General features: G+C 37.7%; 1 protein-coding gene across 2 annotated transcripts in view; it reads right to left on the reverse strand.

The window, feature by feature from the left end:
• Positions 1 to 11494, reverse strand: part of CNTNAP4 (contactin associated protein-like 4) — a 279155-nt gene that overhangs the window by 22143 nt on the left and 245518 nt on the right. For both annotated transcript variants that reach the window (XM_011945986.1, XM_011945987.1), the window contains one exon: positions 1322 to 1561. In XM_011945986.1, the coding sequence (XP_011801376.1) occupies positions 1322 to 1561 (240 nt within the window). The remainder of the gene's footprint in view (positions 1 to 1321; positions 1562 to 11494) is intronic.

The following is an 11494-nucleotide window of genomic DNA, read 5'->3' on the forward strand; positions in this document are numbered from 1 at the left end:
CCGGAGTAGCTGGGACTACAGGCGCCCGCCACCGCACCCGGCTAATTTTTTGTATTTTTAGTAGAGACGGGGTTTCACCGTGTTAGCCAGGATAGTCTCAATCACTCGACCTCATGATCCGCCCGTCTCGGCCTCCCAAAGTGCTGGGATTAGGAGTTGTTTTAATTTGGAGCCAAGTTTTGTTAGCCTCCTTCAGGAAAAGGTTCAATAGCCAAGACACACTTTAAAGTAATTGAATTTAAATTGGATGTCAGCCTTCTATGAGGAACTATGAAAGAATAAACGTTTGTATATTCATAGAAGTCTGTCCAGAACACTTAATCCTACAACTGTTCTTTCCTTCTTCCACGACATATGTCAGAGAATGAGAGAAGCTGAAAACTATTCTGCTATTTTATTTCACCAGCAGATATTCAACATATCATACAATAAAATGTATGATTAACGTATAAGTGTGTCTAATGCATCAATATTTAATGGTATACTGTTTATATTTCTGGAAAAAATATGCCCAAAAACTCAAACAAATAAAAATAAAAATAAATGCATCTGAAATATCCTTGCGTTGTTGAGTATCTTCAACAAATATAATAGCAACAGTGCCCGGCATGGGGGCTCATGTCTGTAATCCCAGCACTTTGGGAGGCTCAGGCGGGCGAATCACTTGAGGTCAGGAATTTGAAACCAGCCTGGACAACATGGTGAAACCCTATCTCTACTAAAAATACAAAAATAAGCCAGGCATAGTTATGGGCTCCTATAATCCCAGCTACTCGGGAGGCTGAGGCAGAAGAATCGCTGGAACCTGGGAGGTGGAGGTTGCAGTGAGCTGAGCTGGTGCTATTGCACTCCAGGCTGGGTGACAGAGTGACAGAGTGAGACTCTGTCTCCAAAAAAAAAAAAAAAAAAAAAAAAACCAAAAGTAATGTTTTAAATTATTTTAAAATAAAGAATGGCACCATGGGGCAGGTTGTTGACAACCACATTATTTAAGAGAATCAATGTTAGGTGTAAAAAAGCAGACTGAGCAACTAACACTTTAAAATACATAAAAGTGACTATCAATGGATTTATCATCAACAAAGACTAGTTTGAGTCAAACATTTAAGTAATGAAATATGATGGGCTCCAACTTTGAATATATGATGCTGTCTTATCACCAGGATCTTGTATCTATTCTTTACATTCAATAGATTCTTTGCCGAAGAAACATAGAAATTGATTTTTTGTTTGTTTCAAACAGCTGGAAAGAAAAGAAGTGGCAGACATTTAATTCACATTGAATAATTTTTCCTCTTACAGTCTTCCATGCCACACTTACCATTTGAGCAGAATGGCCCTGTGTATGCAGAGAAAGTGCAGTCACAAAAGAACCCAATAGGTCTTTCTCTGCATTTCCCTCCATTGCGGCATAACTTCCCATAGCTGCTGCAATGTCCCCTACAACCCGGCTGCACTTCTGGAGTCACCTGGGCTCTTTCTTCCAAATCCAGGGTCATCCCATTCAACTGCAGAGACCGAATGCAGCCCAGAAAGCCTCTCTGTCTGGTGGCCGTTCCACCTAAAAGGGAAATACTGCAAATGGAAACATGTTCCTAGGTGTTTTATTCAGGATTTAAAGACCAAACAAAACTGAGGCCTTACAGAGAACAGCAAAGAAATGGATGAGCAAATATAATTTTGGAAACACAATTCATGGCCAAATATAGACTCCAAGAAAGATACAACTTTAATTCAATTTATTTTAAAGTTGACTATGTTACATATTTTTTTCTAAAAAATATTTATTGATCTTTAAATTGAGGAATAAAATAAAGGTCATACACTACTCTCATTCAAAATAACAGTGACATGTATCGCTATGTTAATGTAGAAACTACTTTCTGGGAATTTTAATAAGTATATATTGCTGGGTAAGTGTGGTTTGTCCTTCATATTTAAACCTGATCTTGATTCTGGTAGAGTCTTAACTTTGTGAGAATTATGAAGGAATCCTTGAGATCTTCTGACGGTACACTGATATGGTCCTTTGGTTGTTACCCATTCATTGAAAAGATGGTAACTGAATGTCAGATTATTTGTTTTTGTCTGACATATTTCCGAGTGATTGTTTTTCTAAAGGTTAGTCTATGTTCAGTGTTTTATGCTTGGAAAGATTCTTAACAAAATTGCAAAAGGGGATCAATACAGAAATAAGTGATATAACACTTATTGAATATATAACCATATGTACTTATCAAGTCACCCTTGAAGAGGTCTACAATGTTTGGTTGGAATCAGACCCTATTATTCTAAGGTAGAAGTTCTCAAACTTTAAGAAATATGAGTAACACATAATCACATGGAGAGCTTCTAATAAATTGACTCAGTAGCTTGCTCCAAGAAATACTGGTTCTGTGGTCCAAAAGTAGGGTTGTGAATCTCAAGAGTTAAGAAGGCTTGCAGGAGATTCTAATTCAGATGATAACTAGACCAACACTTTATTAGCACTGTCGTGATAGGAGTGTAAGCCCTGGGTAGACCCATACATAAATTTGTGTCCAGGAATACTCCAAGTTAATACTCAGAACTTGAAGCGGGAAAATAGTACCCTAATCTAAATAACCTGGCAATTCTATTGAGAGGCAGTTAGATGGTTGTGAGGCCTCTAAAAAGAAGCTCCATCTTTGGATAAATGATGCTGTCTCATCACCAAGACCTTGTATGTACTCTTTACATATAAATTCTCATTTCCTAAAACATGTTCACTTCATTTCTTCCAAATCATTTAGGTAGCTCCTTAACCTAGCCTTCATTCAACAAGGGCTACTATGATTGCTACTGTATATCCAGCACAAAGAACAGTGGTAGACAAATAATTTGTGTTGTAACTATTAAATCCATTCCTTCATTCATTTGTTAAACCACATTATACATTGAAGTGGGAGATGTGGGCATAGTGCTTCAAGGGTAATGAGGGGGCCCCTTTTGCCCCACAGAGATGCTTGGGTCTCTGAGACTGAGAACGAGGCCTGAATTTAGTGAACATTTCTAATAAACTAATTATATATTTGCAAATAATGAAAGACTATGGAAAGGAACCTCAAAGAATTCCTGAGAATTCTGGACTTACAGACACTAACACTAATCAGAATTCAGATTCATAGCTATAACTATATCCAAATTGCTGCATTTAAATGTTTATTCAAAATGTTTCCATTTACATAATTTGTTTCTCCTCCATGAAGGATGCCAAGGTCTTAAGGGTGTTGGCCGTTCTTTTTATAAATCTATTTATAAATCTAGAGAGTGTAAACATATTGCCATTGTCCTAAGTGAGCATGGTAGGGATGGTGTTAATTTCATCACAGAGTTTCAGAATGCCTGGAAATCTTCTTGTTTAATTCCTTCTACATTTACATTTACTTCTGCCATTTTTTCTTAAGTTTTTAATATGGGTGCCCAGTTTAGTTGTTTATTCCTTTTCGTTGTTCTGTTTTAAAAATTAATAGACACACAATCATTGTTCATATTTATGGGGTACGTAGTGGTGTTGTGATATACGTAATATGTAGTGAGCAGATCAGAGTAGTTAGCATCTCCATCATCTCAAACATTTCTAATTTTTTAGTGTTGGGAACATTCAGTATCTTCTTATTTGAAACTACAGGTTACTGTAAACTATAGTCATCCTACAGTGGCATACAACACTAGAACTTTTTCCTCCTATCTAGCTGTGATAGTATATCCTTTAACAAATCTCTGTGCCCCTTCCCTGTACCCTCCGCATCTTCTAGTATCCTCTGCTCTACTTTTGACTTCTATGAGATCACCTTTTCCTTAGATTCCTTATACGAGTGAGATCATGCTGTGTTTAACTTTCTGTTCCCGGTTTATTTCACTTAACATAATGCCCTTCAGTTCCATCCACGTTGCCCTGAGTGACAGGATTTTATTCTTTTTTATGCCTGAACTGTATTCCATTACATATACACACCACTTTTGTATCCATTCATTTGTTATTGGACACCTGGGTTGATTCCACATCTTAGCTATTGTCAATAGTGTTACAATAAACTTAGGGGTGCAGCTGTCTTTTCAATAAACTGATTTTCTTTTCTTTCAATAAATGCCCATTAGTGAGATTGCTGGATCACATGGTGGTTCTATTTGTAGTTTTTTGAGGACCCCGCCATTCTTGAAGTGTCTCTTCTGCCTTATGTTCAGGATATTTTTTTTCTTCCATATCAGAGCTGCTACTCCTTTATCTTCACACCTCTCTATTCTTCCACTCTGTTGACTCAACTCAGTGAGCTCCTAGGGTCCAAAGTCTTTGGCCAAGATTCTTTCGGCATCCTTGTTGGATATTTGTTCCCTGGGTAAGGTCCAGCTCACATCTGGTTTTCGCATTGGCACAGGAACTTTTTGCAGGGGGCCACATTCTGTGAACTCTGAATTAAAGGTGTATTCCTGGTATATTTAATTTACTTTGTATTATCCCACATTAAATCATGGTATACAGTCAATGGTATACAGTAACATTAAATCACATCGTTATACATGTGCTGCTCTGAAACACGCACAGTCTCCCTAACTCAGGGGCTTATCTTATTCTGCCAGTAACAACACAACTAAATAACTTGGGGTCCAATGACTGACTAAAGTCCATTTCCAGCTGTTCTAACTGAATTTTTCATTTTAGTTTGTTTTGGATGATGGGAAACTAGGGGCATAGAGAATTTCAAAGATCGGTCCACAGGTCCATCTGAGGAAATATTAGAATAAACACATTTAGTTAGAGGCAGAGGTAGGATTCAGACCCACAGAGAGCCTTTCATTCCAAGGAAGTTTCTTTGCACTTCACAGCACTCTCTGGTAAAAGAAGAGGACTTTTCCATTTTCTTGCATGCCTCAGATCATCTTTGGATTGAACGGCACTTCAGCTCTCCAAGCTTTATTTAGCAGCTCTTTCTGGGCACTGAAGGTATAAAACTATATGAAATCAAACTTGCTGACAAAAAGAGCTAGTAATAAATTTAGATGGGGGAACACAAGATTACCACAACATAATAAAAATAAATACGCAGTAAAGAAGAAAGTCAGAGTGTGGGGTGAGTAGCAGAAGAAGATAAATGTAAATACATGAGAAATATATGCTTAGATAATATTTGTAAGAGTGAGAAGAAAATCAGTATGCAACTTTACAAACAGGGCATCTTAATTCTGTACAAGTTATTTACCTAACCATATAGTTTTAAGCTACATTTTAAATGACCAGAAAACATAATGTCTAATTAGACACAAACCGCTGTGTCATAGATATATTTAGAATTTTTCCTTTACTGTTACGTTTCAAGTTAATAACTTTGTTTTCAGATGTAACTATTCTGAAAAACATGGCTAATGTAAATAGGATTGGGCTTGAAAGCTTAATTAAAGATTCCCAGTGCCTTTTCAGGGTTAGAGTGTGTCCAATTAAAATGAGTTGCAGTTTGGTTAATTGATTCTGGATGTTTCCACTGAGCTATTACGTTTGGAACTGTCTTCCAATTAATTTTCTATCAATTTACCTGCCATGCTATATCAGATATAATGAATTTCAGGACTTCACAGCACTGGATATCTTGTGAAACAAATGCCCAACATTTCCATGTTTATTGAGTTTAACCAAACCTGTCCACTTATGTAATGGTATTAAGGTCTTGCATCTAAATAATTTGTCTGGGTGCTAAGTAGAGACCCAGCACCAAACCCTTTCCTCATGTTTATTATTCTCAGGAAATTACTATAAGTGACAGATGTTACTGTCATGGAGTAAAAGCTGGTTCTTTCCTATGCCAATTTTCCACTACTTTTGTGGCAGAAAGACCTTTGAGATTACACTTTAAATTTTTAATGGCAAATTATTCATGTGCTGTGCTTGAATATTATTGAGAATTAATTGGGAACAACTGCATAACTCATGCAGGGGCCTTACAGAAATAAAGAAATCAAGATCTTCAACCTTCTCTTTAAAATTCAAAGCTATAGAAATTTGCCTGGCAGAGTACAAGGACACTCCCTGACCTTGACACTATGGCAAAGAAAAACTGGCAAAGCCCAACCACAAATTAACTTGGGGCAGAAAAGTGACAGGGCACGCAGGCTGGGCCCATGACCAAGTCAGGAGATTGAAGGGAAAAAGTTATCTTCTATATGTCAAGCATTGGACCGTGAGCCCTGTCCACAGCCTGGTGGAAAACTTTGCCTTGCAGAATTAGGGGTGTTGGTTAATATAGAAGGCAGGGAATCTGAAGGCCCAGCTCTAAGTTTGTTATGCAATGTTCTTCATTAAGCAAAGTCCTGGAATGGAGGGGAGGAAGAGGACTATTCTCCCTCAGGTTCAAAGAACTATCGTGGTTCAAAGAGGCAGCTGTTGTTAGCAATAGTGTCATGGGCAGAAAATTCAGTCACTTTTCCCTGAACCAAAGTCATTGGTGAAAATGTGCCTCAGTCATAGAAGGAGCAGAAAGAATGAGTCTATTTAGACTTCTCACATGTTGAAGCCAGAGCAACTCTCTAGTTTGACCATGCTAAAGCCTATTTTAAAGAAATAAACTGTTGTACATTGATGAATAATCACATTCTCTTGTCCTCAAATATCCCATCTGAATTCTGACCTCAGTCAATGATCACTAAGATTTACTACTGGACATAGAAAAGTACACTGGGGACTTCTTAGGCTAATCACGAAAAAGATGCCTCAAGGAGGGGAGAAGTGCATAATTAAGATAAATGATTTGATTATATTAAAGAGAAATGCGACCTTTATTGTACTGAATTCAAACCTAAGGCTGCTTGATATTCTCTTCCCATAACTATATTTTAGCATATCAAAAACCAAAATTGAAAAATAAAAAGCTGGAAGATATTATAATTAATAACTTCTGTCCATTCAAAGACACTGTTAACAATATGAAAGCACAATAAACTCAGAGATGTTGAAGATCTCATAATAAGTTTATATGAAAAGGATTCATCTGAAATATATAAATAATTCTTATGATTTTTTTTTTTAAAAAAGAAGACAATTGGCCAGGCGCGGTGGCTCAAGCCTGTAATCCCAGCACTTTGGGAGGCTGAGACGGGCGGATCACGAGGTCAGGAGATCGAGACCATCCTGGCTAACACGGTGAAACCCTGTCTCTACTAAAAAATACAAAAAACTAGCTGGGCGAGGTGGCGGGCGCCTGTAGTCCCAGCTACTCGGGAGGCTGAGGCAGGAGAATGGTGGAAACCTGGGAGGCGGAGCTTGCAGTGAGCTGAGATCCAGCCACTGCACTCCAGCCTGGGCGACAGAGCGAGACTCCATCTCAAAAAAAAAAAAAGAAGACAGTCTCCTAGAAAATGGGCAACAGATCTGAACAGCCACTTTATAAAGGAAGCTATCCAATGGTGAATAGAGATAGGGCACTATTTCCTGTGCTTAGCCTATGCATATGCTGTGACCTAGAAATTTCATTCCCAGGTGAAATCACAGAAATACACGCATATGTTTACACAAATACACACACACACACACACACACACACACAGCTGAGACTGTAGTGGTCTCAGAGCTTCAATATGTTTAGAGTTCAACATTAACCTTTGCATGTGGTTTTTAGCAATTGTTCACTCTAAACAGTCAATAAATATTTATAGATTCGATGCAATTCAAATGCAAAGCAAATTACTTCTGACTATGTCAGGGGTCCATACTTCTCCTCCAGGTGAGAGTCACAAAGTACTGAGATAAAGTTCGCCCCGTCTAAAAACCTGTCAGTAAAAGAATTGAGACTGGAAACAAAAATTGCAGAGCTGGTTGCATGAAAATCAATTCAAGGCTAATTTAAGAAGCTTCTACGAAAATGCTGAGTTTACAAACCAAAATAGAAAATGACCAATGTCACATTTCAGCTTTAAAAATGATTGATTCTTTTCTCTCCATCATTTCTGTGGCTGGAGAATGTTTGTGAGTTTACAATAACAGCGGTGACCGGATGCTAAGTCCTCAGTGTTAGCAAGTCAAGGGCACGTGTTCAATACGCTGATTTTTTAAAAGACAATAAGAGGCAGTTCTGAATAAGACTATTTAAGATAGGCATAAATCACACACACACACACACACACAAAGGACAAAGTGAAAGAACATGAAAAGGATAGTAAAGACCCAATGTCACAACTAAGAACAAAAATGGAGAAAGACGGGCTACAAACAGAAGGTGAATCCATTTTATTATAAAAAAGCAATGTGATGTGCTGGCTGGAATCATCTGGAGGAGAGGAGGAGATGTTCATTGCGCTGGTGCTCATTATGTCTAATCTATCACACTACACTGATGTTAATTCTTATCACTTAGTCATACAAGGGTTTTGTGCATTATTTTATTCTTCCTTTACTTTGCATGACATCCTACAGTTTAGATTAGTTGAAGCTAATTTTTCTAATATTTGAAACATCAGGGATTGCTCAAAAGCCTTCTGGTTTGTATTGCTCGGGTGTAGGCTAACGCTAGCTGCATCTCTGAAACTCCATTTATCATTTCCTTATTCCTGTTTCAATTGTCATATATAACTGCCGCCCAACTGCATCATATTTTTTCAAAATGTTTTCTATTTATTTTTACTGATTTTTCTCAGAAATTAAAGCATTAATCTTTCCTCAGAGTTTCCCTCTGAGATGCGAACATACTTTACGACTGGCCTTTAGAAGAGAGGGTGAAGAAGCAATAGAGAAAATACATTGGATTCCTTCATGTGGTCTCATTGCAACAGCTACTTCTGAGAGATTAGCAACAATGCTAATCTGCAGGTGAGGCATGGTGGCTCACACCTGCAATCCCAGCATTTTGGGAGGCCAAGGCGGGTGGATCTCTTGAACCCAGGAGCTCAAGACCAGCCAGGGCAATATAGGGAGACTGTGTCTCCACAAAAAGTAGACTGGTATGGTGGCATGTGTCTGTGGTCTCAGCTACTCTGGAGACTGAGGCAGGAGAATCACCTGAGCCTGGGAGGCGTAGGTTGCAGTGAGCCAAGATCGCACCACTGTACTCTAGTCTGGGTGACAGAGAGAGAGACCCATCTCAAATTTTTAAAAAACGTTAATCTCAAAAAATTGAATGCTAATAAATATTATCAACATAGACCCAGTTAGTAAGATGGAGATTATAATTTAACTCAAACGTATCATATATCCAAATAGCTACACATTTTATTTGCAGGTAAAGTGTTAAACACAGTATCTCAAATTAATACATTTCCATGTTATTGAAATTTCTAACATTTCATATTTATATTTTAAAATAATTTTGTTATTTGAAATATTCCACAGTAGGGTTCTATAAATTTGTTCACTAACAAGAAGGTGCATTTTTAACAGAACTACTTAATGCTGGAACAATAATATCATCTATTTTAGAATGAATAACACTAACAGTCTTTCAGTCTTGTCCTATATTATAAAAATTGTGTTTCCATGTAATTTATTCATTTTTAAAATAAATTTTTTGTGTATACTTGAGGTTTACAACATGATGTTACAGGAAACACAGAGGTAGTAAAAAGGTTACTGTAGTAAAAGCAAATGAACAAATCTATAATCTGACATAGTTACTTTTTTGTGACAAATCTACTATATTTAACAAAAATCTCAAATGCCAAATACCATACAATTAACTATAGTCCTCATGTTGTATGTTTAATCTCTAAACTTGTTTAAACATTATTATTATTCCCATCAATCTCTGTATTTAAAACATTTTTATTAGAAGAATAAAGTCATGCTGAAAACCGTACTTACTTTTCGGATTCACATTTACCTCATTCGTTTGCCCCATATCCAGATACAAAGGATAGTCGTTACGCATACTGAAAATGCTGATTAGCCATAATTATCTTTAAGATGGATGGATGAACCACAAATTAAATTCTTGAACTTGCAAGTAAGGGGAATTAAATTACCCTTTAAAACTGTAACCAGAAAATCAATTATATTGGATTGAAGTAGAGATTACCAGTCACCCATGGAGTCACCAACTCTGAGAATAGAAAAAGACTTAACCCTAACATATTTCAGGGGATTAACATGTGAGGAAATGCGAGAAGGGTCCTTCTACATATGACATGTGCTGGAACAAAATCTATAAACAAAGAAGCCCAATTTACTGGTAAGAGTGCGATTATGGAGCAGGTGCGTGTCATTAAAGGAGAGGAAGAAGGTGAAATATTCTCTCTGGCCTGTGAAGAAGGACCAGAGACTCTCTGCAGCCTGGCAAGCTTATGGCTTACCGTATACAATTCGGATTGTGGAGCCAGGAAACAGCTTTAATCACTGCTATAAATTTAGATGAAGGGAAAAAACAAGAAAAGCTAACTCCAGGTGAAATTTAAAGCTAGGCTGGTGTGGTGCCTCACACCAGTAATCCCAGCACTTTGGGAGGCTGAGGTGGGTGGAGCACTTGAGCCCAGGAGTTTGAGACCAGCCTAGGCAACATATCAAAACCCTGTTTCTACAAAAAATACAAAAATTAGCCAAGTGTGGTGGCATGTACCTGTGGTGCCAGATACTTGGGAGGCTGAGGTGGGAGGATCCCTTGAGCCCAGGAGATCAAGGATACAGTTAGCAGTGAGCACACCTCCGCACTCCAGTTTGAGTGATATAGTGAGACTCTGTCTCAAAAATAAATAAACAAAAACAAAAACTGGGAAATAATGTGAGAAAACCAAAGACCTACAAAGAAGCATTTCATCCCCAAGCATATTATCATAGATAAATAGTAAAACACTAACATCAATGACCAATTCATTAGCAAGTTGCGTGTATCTAAATTTCAACATCTCTACCTTAGCCTGCAGCACCATTATCTCTCACAGGGACCACTGTGATAGCCTGCCTGGCCTCCATTTCCACCATCCGTATCCCTCTGGGTAGTAAGAGAGAGCTTGGAAAATGTAAATTAAATTAGGTCACTCTTCTGATTCCTTAGGGTAAAATCCATAGTCCTCGCCATGGCCCTACAAGGTCCGATGTGTACCTCAGTCTTGTTTCCCATCATACTTTCCCTAACTCTGATTCTTTCCGGCCACACTGTTTTTTTCCTTATTCTTTGAATCCCTAAAGCTTATTCCCACCACTTTGAGCCATGGCCTGGAATTCCCCTCCTTCAGATGTTCACAAGGTTCGCTCTTCTGTTTCATCTGACCTCTGCTCAAATTAGGAGGACTCTGCTAACATCTCCAGAGAAGACTGCACTGACCACCTACTTGGAATAGAAGCCCCCAGCACAAATCACTGCCTGATTCCATGGTATCCTTTTTACTTTATGGTATTTATCAGTGTCGGAAAATGTATATATGTATGTGCACACACATGCATGCATACATGTATGGATACATACATATGGTGATATATAACTATATATAAATATATAAACTATGTATTTTTTATAATGTATAAACTACGTACAAAAACTATAGTTATATATTTATATATAGT

Source organism: Colobus angolensis, unplaced genomic scaffold (genome assembly GCF_000951035.1).
Source record: "Colobus angolensis palliatus isolate OR3802 unplaced genomic scaffold, Cang.pa_1.0 Scaffold248, whole genome shotgun sequence".
NCBI lineage: Eukaryota > Metazoa > Chordata > Mammalia > Primates > Cercopithecidae > Colobus > Colobus angolensis.